Consider the following 15,425-nt stretch of genomic DNA (forward strand, 5'->3'; position numbering starts at 1 on the left):
GAGTATTATCCGACCATCACCAAAATCAATAGGCTTTTTCCCCTGTGGGACCTCATTAACCCCCAAAATTTTGTGACGATCCTTTCCAAATTGCGACCTGTGGCGTGATTACAAAAAAAAAAAAAAAAAAAAAACAATGGAAAAATGGTACGTATTAACGACTATTGCGATATCTCCGTTATTTGGCCACCTACGCCAACGTACTTTGCATCATTGTAAAGATGGGATTTTCTACTTTCATAGTCAGACTTTGTTTTTGGAAGGTCCATAACCAAAGCTGTGATATTTGTCATTATTATTAAAATCGCAAAAATGAAAAGTTGGGTTCTATTAGCGGATATTGCGATATCTCCGTTGTTTGACCACCTACGATAACCTACTTTACATCGTTACAAAGGTGATTTTTTCTACTTTCATTCATTTTGCTTTTGATATACCCCTTATAGAAGCAGAGATATTCGCTTTGAAATAAAATATTGACCTTTTCCCCAAATAAGTTTTTTGCCCATTCCGACCCCTGAATATTACCGGACCATCACCAAAATCAATAGGCTTCTTCCCCTCCGGGACCTTAATCAACACCCAAAATTTGGTGACGATCGGATTAAAATTGCGACCTGTAGCGTGATTACAAGGTTTAGATGGACAGACGGACGAAAAAATCAAAGCTCTCAAAATAACAATAACTTCCAATAAAAATCGCGCGATTTTTTAAAAATATTTTTCTTCAGCTGTGCTCCAGTTTTTCTTCTTCTAATTTTGTTTGCATTGATTTGGAGAATAGGTGAGGAAAAACATATTTGAAACAAGTAAGCAAAGGCTGTAGTCGGGACGGGGCCGACTATGTGATACCCTACACCACTACCCCTGTGCTTTTCACTCGTAAACATTTTACTAAAGTTTTCACCTATCTGAGTTTTATACCAAATGACTTAAGGCGAATTGAAGCAAAATAATTGAAGCTCTGCTGATCTTTTTGATTAGCATTTTACATGTCTTTAATACGGCAAATAGAAGCAGAGGTATTTGTCATTACAGTAAAAAATTCAAAATATTAAAATTGTGATAGGTTGTCGCCTTTTACAATATCTCTGATATTTTACCATAAATGCCAAAGTTTGTACTAATTTAAAGCTCGGATGGTTCAGTTTCTTTGTCAAGCTCTCTCCTGGAATATGTCTAACAAATAAATAAAATTCCATAAATTGGAAATTGGGATATCCCAGCGTCTTATTCAACATCACAAGCATTTTACCAATTTTGGTAACGCATTTTTGTCCACATAAGTTTTTTGCCCATTCCGACTCTTGAATATTATCCGAACATCACCAAATTCAATATGATTCTTCCTCTATGGGACACCCGTTAACCCTAAAAATTTCGTGACTATCTGATCAAAATTGCGACTTGTAGCATGATTAAAAAAAATGGAAAAATGGGATGTATTAACCACTATTACGATGTCTCCGTTATTTGGCCACCTACGCCAACCTACTTCGCATCATTGTAATGACGGAATTTTCTACTTTCATAGTGAGGCTTTGCTTTTGGAATGTCCCAACCAAAGCTGTGATATTCGTCATTATATGTTGTATCGCAAACATGAAAAGTCAGGTTTCATTAGCGACTATTGCGATATATTCGTTGTTTGACCACCTACGACAACCTGCTTTATATAGTCAGAAAAGTGGTATTTTTTACTATCATTGTCAGGTTTTGCTTTTGGTATACCACTTATAGCACGGTACTCTTGAAACAACTTTAAATGAAAGGAGCTTACACCTGGGAAGTTTTTGCGGATTCTGAAACTAGAATGTTCATAGATGAAAAACGCGTAAAAACAAATAATCGCCGGAGCGCTTTTTAAATAAATCGCGGTCAAAGTTCACATTTTTAGGGTTTTTTAGGTTTTCACTATTTTGCTTGGAGACCGCAAGTCCTTTCGAAATGGGATTTGGGAAAATATTGTAGCTGTGAAAATTCTCTACAATAATGACCTTTATGATATTTTCGTAGGTTTTACCATTTTTGGGATATAGAAGTTCAAATTGGGACAATGACTGACTGTATCGCCACCTTATAAAACAATGTCATGTACGGTGCGCCTTAACTAACTATAAATAAAAACCGGTTACACCTGAGAAGTTTTTTCGGATTCTGAAACAGCAAATGTTCATAGATGAGAAATATCCAAAAACAAGAAAGAATCGTTGTAGTGATTTTTAAACAAATCGCGGTCAAAGTTCACATTTTTAGATTTATTTAAGGTTTTTGCGATTTTTCTTAAAAACCGCAAGTCCTATCGAAATGGAGCTAAAGAAAATGCTGTAGCTGTGAAAATTTTCTAGATGGTTGACCTTCATGATGTGTTCCCAGGTTGTAACATTTTTGAGATAAAGAAGCTTAGGTTACCTTTATAAGGTTACCTTTATTGGGGTTTCGCGATTTTGCTTGAATACGGCAAGTCTTATCGATATGGGACCTGTGAAAATCTTATAGCTGTGAAAATTCTCTACAAGACTGGCTTATGTAATTTTTTCTAGGTTTTACCTTTTTTTAGATATATGAGTTTAAGTTTGGAAATTGCAGTTATGACATTGTTTTTTAAGGAGACGATACAGTCAGTGAATTGTCCCAATTTGAACTTCTATATCTCAAAAATGGTAAAACCTATAAAATATCATAATGAACAATCCTGAATAGAATTTTCACTGCTACAACACTTCCTTTAGTTCCATTTTGATAGGGCTGCGGTGTCCAAGCAAAATCGTGAAAACCTAAAAAAACCCTAAAAATGTGAACTTTGACCTCGATTTATTTAAAAAGCGCTCCTGTGTTTTTTTTGTTTTTTTTTTTTTTTGATTTTTCTCATCTATAAATATTGTTGTTTCAGAATTCGCAAAAACATCCCAGGTGTAAGCACCTGTCATTTAAAGTGGGTTGAAGAGCACCGTGATAGACGCTGAGATATTTGCTTTGGAATAAAACGCTGACTTCTTCCCCAAATAAGTTTTTTGCCCATTCCGACCCCGAAATATTATCCGGCCATTACCGGTAGTCTTCCTCCCCTCCGGGACCACCATTAACCTCCAAAATTCGTGACGATCCGACCAAAATTGCGACCTGTAGCGTGATTTAAAAAAATGGGAAAATGGGATGTATTAACGACTATTGCGATATCTCCGTTATTTGGCCACCTACGCCAACCTACTTCGCATCATTGTAAAGACGAGATATTCTACTTTTATAGTCAGGCTATGCTTTTGGAAAGTCGACAACCAAAGCTCCGATATTCGTCATTATAATTAAAATCGCAAAAATGAAAAGTTGGGTTTTATTTGCGACTACTCGTATTGTGATATCTGCGTTGTTTGACCACCTACGACAACCTACTTTAAATCGTTAAAAAGGTAATATTTTATACTTTCATTGTCAGGTTTTGCTTTTGGTATACCCCTTATAGAAGCTGAGATATTCGCTTTGAATAAAACGTTTTTCCCCAAATAAGTTTTTTTTGTCCATTTCGACCCCTAAATATTATCCGATCAATTCAGCTCGTAGAGACATTCATTTTGGTATATATAAGTATGGGTATACGACCATTATTTTGATGCGTAACAAACCTAATCACATAGTGGTGTAGGGTATAACAATTGCGCGATTTTTTACAATCAATTCAAACAGGATTAGAAAAAATAATGCTTCTTTATTTTTTTCGTAAACGATTTGTAATAAGAAGATAACAAAAATGAAGATTATACAAATATATTTAGATTTCTTTTTATACAACATTTTTTTATCGGATATTCAAACGACAAACTGTAAATGGACTATCTGATCAAGTATGAATTGAAGAAAGGTACAGTGATTAGTCTGATTAATATAATTATAGTGTTACGAACCGTTCCTCTGAATTGTGGCTATCGTTTTTACGCTTTGTAGTATTTGTATGTAAGCACAGTTGAAAAAAAGAGCTTGTTTATGGATGGCCTTAATATGTTACAATCACAAAAAGGTTCAATCATCAAAAACTTACTAATTAAATACAATTAAATTTATTGCTCCATTTACACGCCAAAGTTAAGTGAAAATATATGTTGGAGAAGAGATGCCTATTTTTTGATATACATATTTGTATTTCGGTATTTGGAGTGATTTTGCGTTTTGAAAAAGCACCTCAATTTAAAAAATGCATTTTGGTCCCAATGAAACTTTGGGCCATAAATGCAATATTTGTTTGGGGAGAAATTTCCTATTTTCTGGTCTTTTTTGTACTGGGGCCATTTTTCAGATTAAAAGAACACCCCAAAAATTGGGGTTAATTTTCATTTCCTTTTGGCGTGTTATTTCATGGGACCTTATTTCTGTACGCCCCATGGCAGCGTATGCGCCTCACCCACCGACAGATTTCGTAATATGAAACCACATTCTGAAACATTTTTAAATAAATGGAGGTAAAGGTCACATTTTGGGTTTTAGGGTTCTACGCTCAAAAATAACGATCCCATCCAAGAAATGGCATTTCGGAAAATGGGATAACATTGCAGATGTTGTTGTAATGACGGATCCCAAGAACAAGCGTATTCGCTGTTTTATTTTCATTACTTATGGCCATTTGCACATGATTAATAATATCCCAAATACTCGCCCTCATAACATTGATATTCTATAAAACAGTTTTTCATTTCACGACGTGTTTTGCTTCTCCTGCGGTTTTATGACGATATGTACATAGGAGTTTGATATTGAAAGTTTTAAAACTTACCTTATATCCGGCTTTTAAGTCCAATTCATCAGCATGACGAGCCTTGAAATTATACAAGATCACGTATAAATTTGTGGGCAGCAATCGGTGTGATTTCTAGAGAATGCAAAAAGATTAAATGGATTTAAAAAACGTTTTCTAGGTATGATTTCTATGGGACATTTTTTGTTTAATCGAATCTTTCCGTTTTCATTGTTAACATTGATAATTTTGAAGGATATTTTAAATGGGTAATACCTGAACATGTCTTACGGGAGAGGGGCATGGTGAGGTACTGGCAGATGATTGTGACTTTTCCATTTCGTCGGGCAAATCAACACTTCCTCCACGCATTCCACGACTGGCATAGAGCAGCTTACGACCCTGGTGGGATGGGCTAGAGGGAGCTATAAAATGTAGATAATAATACAAAAAGCACATTAAATGCCTATATATGAATAACTCCTTCCTTCCAGATAACGTATCATAAGGGTAAACAAATTGGGTGAAAAGAGGAAAATATGTGTTTACAGAAGGATAAACGAAAACCTTTGTGCGGATAGTGGTGCTAAGGACTTTTACAGGTAAAGCTAAAGTAATAAAATTTGAAAACAAATTTAAAATACATTTTCTGAAAAAATACAAAGTACAATTACGTAAAAATACATGCCCTAAAATGCTTAAAATATTAGGAACTGGTATACATATATACATATTAATAACAATAAACAACTAATTTATATTGTGTGAATATGAGCTTGAGGAGGTGTTTGATGCTTTATTAATGTTTTGAATCATAAATGAGGAACATTTTTGAAGAACCAAATATTAAGCGGGAAATAATATGTGGATACAACTAAGAATACCCGATCTAGTTAAAGACATGATATTATAATGCCACACACGAGGGAGGAACTTATACAAGACACCCTATTCCACTTGGTTTATTCACTAAGGAAGAATTTTAAGGAATGTTGGGGAAGTCGAAACCTGTTATCGTTACTTTTTGCATTCTTGGCTAACAATTTTACCTGTCGAACAACCATAGTAATGGTATGTTCCTCTGAGACAATTCGAATTGAAATTCGTTCGAATTACTACCAAACTCCCGTTGTTGTAACAAATATTTGTTTGATTAAAAATAAAAAGTCAAATATTTTTCAAAAAACAGAGGTTTGGTAGTAGTTCGAACGAATTTGCATACGAATCGTCTTAGTGAAATAAGCAATCCATCTTTTACTTACATCATATAAAAAAATTGAATCATTGTGCCTAGCAAACGTCTACAAATCAAACAGTAAAATAAATGAGTTGTAAAATAGTAATACGAGGGGAACTAGAAATGTTTCTTCCATAGGCACGACTTAGCGCTGCCAGACGCCATTTGACATGTTTTTGGAAAGTTTGTCAGTCTTTAGTCTGAGCGTACTCAGGACACTTTGACATACGATCATGCGTTGTGTTGTTCACAGTGACTTGAAAAAAATCAATTTGCAAAAAAAAAAAAAAATGGAATGTATTTGTGATTATTTTCGTCCGATCGTTTTTGCTCATTCCATCCTATAGCCCTATAAAACGGCCGTTGGGAATTTATTCCACTAACTAACATTTGATATTGCATGAACACTTGGCGGCAAAAAGGGGTTTTTCTCGTTGGATTCCGTGTTGATCGGTGCAAGAAATTTCAAAAATATATGATCGCTTCAAAAGCCGTTTATAAGATGGCTCCAGGTGACGAGTCATGGAACTATGCGTATGAGCCCGAAAAATAGCAACAATCGCCAGAAGATGCTGTAAAAGCGTTCAAAAACCATGTTTTGGAGGTGTCTCAATTGGAGTGAAAAAAGTGCTTCGACAATTAGTTTGAGGGCATGGAAAAGTGTATAAATCATGCTGGAGACTACTAAAGAAACCTATAAAACGATTTTTGATATTCGCGTTTTAATTGTTAGGCCAGACATTTTTCTAGTTCCCCTCGTGCATCGCATTCAGTATATGTATTGGAGTTCGACCGATCAATCCGAGTCTTGTCCTTAAACCCGATTTTTATGAATACGTTTATTTTTGAAACCAACTGGGGCACTAGCAGGTGAATCCTCTTTATTGTACATTATAACGAGATTATGAAAAATATAATAACCATGTTCAATGAACATACCTTAAAATTTATAACAAAGAATAACAAATGATAGGTCTATTGGATAACTCAAAAATGTTTTCAAATTTGTACAAACTTTTCCAAATTCTGTTCCATAACAAACTTGTTCATTAACAGAGAACTGTAGTGCAATTCTATAAATCATTTTTTGAGTTACCGACAAAAATCGGTAACATTAAAACGCAAAATCATGAATGAATAAAAATTCAAATAAAAGTTGACAACACTGTTTTCTATCGGCAGAACTTTACGACAACTTTTTATTGGTCGCTAACTTATCGAAAAATATCGTTAATTACCGAAATCATAAGTGTTTTTATTTTACCGATAATTGTCGGTAACTCAAAAAATGAGTTAGAGAATCGCACTACAGAGAAGTCCTTTTTACTTGCGAAGTTATCGAACAGACCTAATAAGAACTATCCCAATAAAAACGCCACGTAAGTTCTGACAAAGAATGATATATAATTATATTGGTCGCTTATATTCGGAAACCGAATATGCAAATAAAGAAAAAGAATAATGTGTCGCTAAGTTAGTGGTAAATACACCAAGCCGTGATCCTATATAGACAATTTTCGTAAAATAATTATAACCACACTCAATTCCATATCACCATTGGATAATAACTGCAATTGCATTGTTGAACGCTTATCGGAATTACGTTTTGCATTCTTAGAATAATTGTAAAATAGAGGAAAATTAATATGTATGGGGAAAATAATTTCTTATGTCTTAACAATGGTAAGTTTTCGAAAATTATGTATAGAATACAAAATCGATGGCAGTTAAACTAAGAAATGTTTTAATCACAAAGGAACCTTTTGGGGTTCAGGTAAAAGTTTGTTCGACAAAAAAATAAAATTTAGTCAGATTCAGACGAAGTTTATATACATGTTAGGGTTATGACTTTTTTACCTCTTTTCACAAAATTAACTTCTTGTTGAGGGGTGACGTAGGGTGTGAAAGATACCAAGAAACGGTCCTGACCCTATTTCATCTCAAGTGGACACTGACCTCTCCGAATGGGGAGCTGCCTGTGACAGTCGTTATGCATAAAACATACCGTGTAGAAGCCCCATAACCAGTCAAAAAATCGTCAACAAACTTTAGAAAATCATCAACATGGTCCAAAACTAGGCTTGATTACCATTTAATGCGATTTTTATTTTTTTGTGCGATGTTTTTATTTATATTCAACCCACAGCAATAAATCTAACCCAACCTCACTTAAATATCGCTATAACATCTTTCTCAAGATAATAGTTTTCCCTATGCCTATCGAGTTTGCAGTACTGCAGCAAGAGAAAGCTGGGTACATATTACCAGTTTTTAATGACAGCATAGCTCAAATGTGACCGTCCGTGTTTGTCGGTGCACGTACATGTTGGTTATTGGACAGTCGGAAATCGATAAAAAAAAAACAGTAATTCAAAACTGACTGACCGCTTTAAGAGGGCATTAATAGGAAGTTTAGAAAGCTGGACTCATATTTTTCCACAACGAGTTAGATGTTATTACTATTTTATCTCGAAAACTTTTCAAGGAAGATCCATTGATAATCCTAAACGAAAATTTTCAGCTGATTCCAAAGATAGATAATTCGAATGTTAGGAAAAAGCTATGAAAATATATAAAACATTAAAAAAGCTCATAGAATCGAGTTTGGAACATTGTTTTCCTTAAAGTTTTTCGTGAATTGTTGGTCAAAATATAATTATTGTATTTTATTTCATGCAATTTTAGCTTACGTAAAAAATGTTCTTGGTATTTATTGTTGACCTGTTGTTGGTTAATTTTTGTTTGATGTTTACTGACCTTAAGCCGATAAAACATCAAAAAAATGACTTAAAAATCATTTTGGATTGTAATTTTTCAATTCTGGGTCAAAAATAGTCAAAAATGAAGATAAATGGCCAACACGGCTAATAAAATACTATGAAAAAACAACAACAAAGAAAAACTAACCCCTTGAAGACCCCCGTAAACGTTTTAAGGACCATGAACTGTGAATCTGGTTAGCACTCTTTATAGAGAAGGTGCAGTTTACGCATTGGTAGATGTACTTGAAAAGTACAAGCCGACACTACTGGCATACAGGAAATACAATGGGGTGGGAATAGACATATAGACAACGCAGCGGCAAAAATATGATAGTTAGCCGCACCAGATTTAAAAATCTCGACATTCATAAGGGCACAGCCAGGTGCCTGATCATAAAACAAGAAATCAAATGGATCACATTGTGATAGATGGAAGACATTAATCGAGCGTGTTGGATGTACTTTTAATTGATATGATATATGATGTGAATTAAATATGATGTGAAATTACATTCTCGCATATGTAATGGTATGATGATAAAATTAGTCAGAAACAAAAGCTTATGTCAATTTGGTTAGTCGAAGGTCACACTAGCGCTGTTTCAACATGACGACATCGAGTTTATAGACGAGTTCTGTGTTTGTGATGTTGTCTCTTCCTATTATTCGTTTCAAGAAACTCGCTAGTGTGACCCAGGACTAATGTCGTGTGACTCTGAAGATTGCTTCTGCTTACAGTGACGTAAAGAAATTGTCCAAAATGTTGATAAATAAAAATTTAAAATCTTCATCACTTTATAATTGTGATTTTATATGACCTTAGGTAAAGACTCATCAAAATATTACAGGCTAGTATCCCTGTAAAAAAAGTCATAACCCTAGTATGTACATACATACATATGTATGTACTCTCAAAAATGCGCCATAGATTTAGTGCGCACTCAAATAAAAAATAATGAAACAAGTAAGTTACAGTGTTTTATTTATGAATGTAACTATAAACAAGAAAATAATTTTCTCTTAGAAAAATTTTTTTTAAGAAAAATGTCATAAATATGAATAAATCATTAATTAAGATCCGTGTTTAAATGTATGTTTTTAAGCATCTTATGAAATTGTTTTCCCTTGAAATTGAAATTCCTCCTGCCGCAATCGTTTCCGAATAAATTTATTTTAATTTCATTGCTCCAGAGGATATTTCGCCTATTTTCTATGTGCGTTTATCCGACCATATCGAAGAATGACCTTCAATGCAATTGCACTTCCTTTATAAATTATTCTGGTAACTAGTATTCTCCGAGCTGTTCGGGTGAGTATAACATTTCCTATGTCAACAGTAATTGTCCAATATTAATTTAATAGGTGTCTTTTGCGAGAGCAATTACATTTGTTCTCTTTTTAGGCTTGCACCGTGTTTGGTCAGTTTTGATGTGGTTTCAATGAGTTTTGGAAAAAAAAAAAAAACACCGGCCTAACCACGGAAATTTACTATTATCGAAATTTACTATCTTCTGGGTAATAGTGGTTATTTTGATACATCCATCAAATAATTTTTATTTTTGTTTAATATCATTAACACAGTTAAATTACCGACCAATCTTTATAAAAATGTTCTCGACTATAGGTAAATAATAAAAAATTCAAATTGTACTTATGTTTTTGGCCAACCACATAAGGGACTTCAACACAAAATTAATGCAGAAACATAATGTTACCAATTTTGTCGTTTTTTTTTTTTTGCTTCTTGCATTTCGAAATGCAACGCAGAAAAAGCTGATGATGGTGAAGCACAACATTAAACATAATCTATGATGTACTTATTATTTTGACCATATCTTTATATACATACAAATATACAGTATAGTCTAGATAATCCGGACACTCGTTAATCTGGTCAACGCTATAATCCGGATACTAGCATTTTTTTACATTTTAGGCTCTGTAATCCGGACATCACATATTTTTCTTACCTCGATAATCCGGACATCAATATTTTTTCTTAACTTGAGCATTCGATTCTTATTATTTCAATGACGTTTTCATTCTAAGCAATAGTAATTGGTGTATAAATGACAACAATTTAGTTTCTTCTAATCTCCACTTTCTAGCTAGCCACTTTTGAATCAGTTACACAGTCGATATCTGATATCTGAATATATTGAATTATTTTTCTACGGTTCAACAATTGGTGGCTGACAATGATAAACAACAGTATTTAAAACATAGCGTTGGGTAGCCTTGTTCCCTGAAAAATAGATGTTGCGTATTCCTTCTTTCTAAAGAAGAAAAGTTCATTAGCCATCCGGTTAGTGAAAAAGTCCATGAATATTTTACCTAGAAATGTTTAAAACATTTAAAACGTTAATTAATATCATAGAATTAATTAATATTTTAGAATTTCAAACTGAACGAGGAAAGGAGTAGAGAGAGACCTTGTTTAGAAATTTCAATAAATTATTAAAAAGTTCGTATGACTCCTTTTACTTTCTTTATTTGACATTCAAAATTATAGCTAACTACGGCTTTTTGTTTCGTATTCTCTTTTTTTGTAACGAGTAGATTTAAATTCCAATTTGTTTTAATTATTAGATTTATATGATTATGATATATTTATTTTTGGTATTATGATATATTTATTTTTGGTTTTGTCGACGAGTTGAAGTCATTTGCTGATGTTCATAGAAATTGCTAAAATATACTCACCTAATGAGATGAATGCATTTGAATTCTGAAGTTCTTTCCCGAGTGAGAGGCTCATGTCCCATGGACACGGGAAAACAATATAAGTATGTATGTATGTATGTAATAAATACATACATACATGGGCTACGAAGTTTATATCCTTGAAATAAATAATAAATTATATACAGCACTGTAGATAAGTTTTAGCCGACAAAAATACCCATGAAATATCACCTTAATAACGCTGGAGGAATATAAGAAGCATATATGGTAGCCAGGAAAGCTATTTCCAGTCTTAAAATGGGCGAAAACCGTGATATTTGCTTAATATGAATTCGTTTAGACAGTTTAGTATTTAGCAAATGTTCAGTATTAATGATTTAAGCTTACAAAATTATATGTTTTTGATACTTCTCGGTAATCCAGACAGTCCGAAACACGTGGTGTACAGATTATCGAGATTATACTGTATATATTAATGTGGACTTGACATTATCCTTGATGTCATCTTTACCGGAGGAGCAGTGTTATACATATCGACACCTCCAAATAATAGTTTGCTAATTCTGAAAAGCGAGTTTTGCAGGACAATCTCTAAAAGTTTGGAAATTTCTTTGACCTTCAGTACTATGCTTAGTAAATATTTGTTCATGACTTCTGTTCGGATTGTCCGATCATTACCAAAATTTGACAGAGTTTAAGTTAAAGGACGTTAAATATAAAAATGTAAAGACCTTGAAAACATGCTAAGTCGACTTAGCATACTATTATTTGGAGGCGTCGATATATGGTTGTTTTTTTTTCTAAAGCTTTGAGAACAGAAGTGTCCACCCTCATTTATTGTAATAAAATAAATTTGTTTACAAAGTTTGAAGCAACAATTTCCAGGATCTGGCATTGTTTAACCAATTTAATTCAACGCAACATTCTGAGGACCAGAAGAATATTTACAGTAATTTATCCCAAATAATCTCATTGAGTCCAAAAATGTTTCTAAAGGGTTTTGCAACAAGATGTGTTATTTTCGATTGCCCAGTATTTCGGTATTTGTCACTTTAAAGGGATTATTCTTTGTCAAAATTGAAAACCGTGTTATCTCTCGAAGAGGTGATCAGAATTGGCCACCGAGATCTTATTTAACACCTTGCGTCTACGACAACTGCGTCGATTTGGTTATGCAAATTTTCACGAAAGGATATGGTCCTGTAATCGTGATCGCCATTTGGCTGATATTGTTTTCATTATTAACGGCATACCTTCCTGAGTATTCCAGCCATGTAAAACTTCTCTATAAGTGGTGTCGTAAGACACGCCGTTTGGACTCGGTCCCATATCATTGAGCTTATGTATATGAATCGGCGTCTACTTACATATTTATATTTTAGTGGATACCTCGCTAAAGAAATACGTGACATCAAGCAAAGGTGTTAATTTCCCCATTCTTTCTGCGTAACCTTATAAATGTATCTCGGCCAATTTATTTTGAGCCTTTGTATTTGTTGTTTTGCCATTATTATCAATTATAAAATTGACGTCTACGATGATTGAACGCAATTGCAACAAATTAAGAAATGAAATACTGTTAAAGTGAACGGCCACAATGGCAAGCAACCGATTATTTGAGCAGAACTGACAGTCAAAACTGATCGTGTGTACCCCGCTGTAGGTCGGTGCGATGAAAATTTATCGCACCGAAAGCGAATACTAAAGGCATTTTGATAATTTGTTCTTTATAGAAATGTTGATTTTTACTTTTTGAAAGCATTTATGTATATGTGCTAGGGCTGCCCAAAAAACGACAAAGTTTTTTTTGAAATGCCTCTCCCCTAAATTTGTTCCATCCCTCTGGTGGCACGGGTTCACGTTAACGGATCGCCATAAAATTTCATATACAAAAGTTTATGGATCAAATTGAAAAAACAAACTCCATGAAAAGTTTTCGTCTTTCATTTACATATATCCCCAACAAAAGTGTATGAAAAACAAGACAAACCTTCTCCACTGATATATGTATGTCGTTGAATTACAACGAAGGCAGCATAACAAAAATTTGTTGGTTTTCCTGTTACACGAGTGCATTTCTTATTATTTTCATGTTATACACGGTTATATGGTGGTATTTTTGATTTTTGCTTATAACCCTAATGTACATATACTACATACGGTCATGGCTTTAAAGCACACCTGGTGTACAAACAAAACTACAAATACTAACATTAATACTATAAAAAATATATATATACAGGAATCGTGGAAGGAAGAATGGTTCATGAAGTGTTTCTCTTTTTTTTTTGTCGAGTCGCAGTCATTACCAGTATGGGTCTATGTATGTTTGTTGGTCGGTGATGTACTCATCAGTGCAGTCAAGTGGAAATACGACGGGCAATCCAGAGATGTAATGGACAACATACTGGCCACAGATAGTAGATACCGTGTCTGTTTTTAGTAGGACTTTGTATGGTGAGTATTTTCTCGTGGCGCTTTCACAGCTGGGTTTGTATTGGGGGGGTTGAATATTTCACAAAGACAATTCTTTTTACTAGTACAGCGTACGTTGAATTGTGGTAGGTAGATAGGTAGGTAGAAGGTGATGGTGACGGTTATGGAAAGTGGTGATGTCAAAAGGTGGTGTAGATTAATGCTTTGTCAAGCAAAATAAGACGACAAGTATAGGAAATATTTAGATTTGACTAGAAACGATAACTACTTACAATGCAAACGACTATTGTTTGATGGTGGCGTACTGTGCTCTAAGTGACCACCCGAACCTCCATGGTAGTAACTGCTGGTGGCTCCCGTCGGTGGGCCGGGCACCTGTGGCTGTCTACGTCTGATTTGTCCATGCAACTCTGATGATTCGGGCGAGTCCAAGCTCAGTGATTTCATGCGTAAATTCAATTTTTGTCTCCGTGGGGAATGGGGAGCTTTTGTGGTTCAACCAAAAAATTTGTTTCAAGAGCACATCAATTGCAATCGATTCGCCCGATAATATGGTGTGAAGGTTTTGTTGTTGGTATTGGTCAGTGTTTGAAATGATGATGATGGTTGTTTTGGTAATATTTGCATATGTGTTGATAAGATGATCGCCATTTGGAATAGTTTTTATTTTAGTTTTGCGTTTTAATTTAATGTTGAAATTAACAACGCCAATAGAAAAACGTAAAAAATACAAAATTGGTAAAGATTAATGTTATATTAAATGTAAGCATACAAACATATCTACATAGATGACTGGAGTTATGTATGTATGTTAATATATTGTAACACTAAGAGAATGAAAATGTTCTGGGTGTATGTATAACAATACAATATGATTTTTTATTTTACAACAAAAGTAATAAAATACATATATGTTCACTATTTGCATAAAACATGAGCAGCATCTACGAGGGAAGAGGGAAATGTAAAATTAACAAAAAAAAAAAAACAGCAAGAGTGACAATTATAGATAAATAGCATTTCAAAATTTCATTGTATAATTGAAATCCATTGTTTGGTAGGTTAGTGTGTTTGTGTAGTGTGTAGATGTGTTTCTGTATTGGACAGGTGCATATTCCCTGCGGGGAAATAAATTAGTTTAAAAGTAGTTTATAACTAGTTTAAAAATAACCACAAGTGGTTATTTTTCGATTATTTTCCATTACGGCAACTAACTATTTTAACATGGGGATGAGCTAGGCAGTGGACAATTGTCCATCTCTTCATTACTTTTAACTAGTTATATAAAAAACTATTTTTAACTGACTTATATCTAACTATGTTTTGACTTTTTATAGTCAGTTTAAAAATGTTGTTTTTGTCTTAAAGAGAGTGAAAAAAGGATTTTTTATTATATTTTTTTGATTTCTTTTAATTTTCTCTTTTGCTTTTTTCTTTGACTTTTTTTGACACCAGTTGTTTCAAGTATGATTTCTTCTTGTACCACCTTTGGTATGTCGAGTCTATCAAAACTAACTTGTGTAATTGTATGTTGCATTTATATGTGTAGAAATAATTACGATAGCGTATATGAGAATTA

The 15,425-nt window shown here is 33.7% G+C and overlaps 1 protein-coding gene across 1 annotated transcript in view; it reads right to left on the minus strand.

Annotated features, from left to right (window-relative positions):
• Window positions 1–15,425, minus strand: part of Stacl (SH3 and cysteine-rich domain-containing protein) — a 427,746-nt gene that overhangs the window by 26,237 nt on the left and 386,084 nt on the right. Inside the window, 3 exon segments of the mRNA XM_073988359.1 lie at window positions 4,766–4,861; window positions 5,018–5,151; window positions 14,119–14,331. Coding sequence (XP_073844460.1) covers window positions 4,766–4,861; window positions 5,018–5,151; window positions 14,119–14,331 — 443 coding nt within the window.

The sequence above is a fragment of the Musca autumnalis genome, unplaced genomic scaffold (assembly GCF_047663935.1).
Source record: "Musca autumnalis isolate F117 unplaced genomic scaffold, ASM4766393v1 scaffold_5, whole genome shotgun sequence".
NCBI lineage: Eukaryota > Metazoa > Arthropoda > Insecta > Diptera > Muscidae > Musca > Musca autumnalis.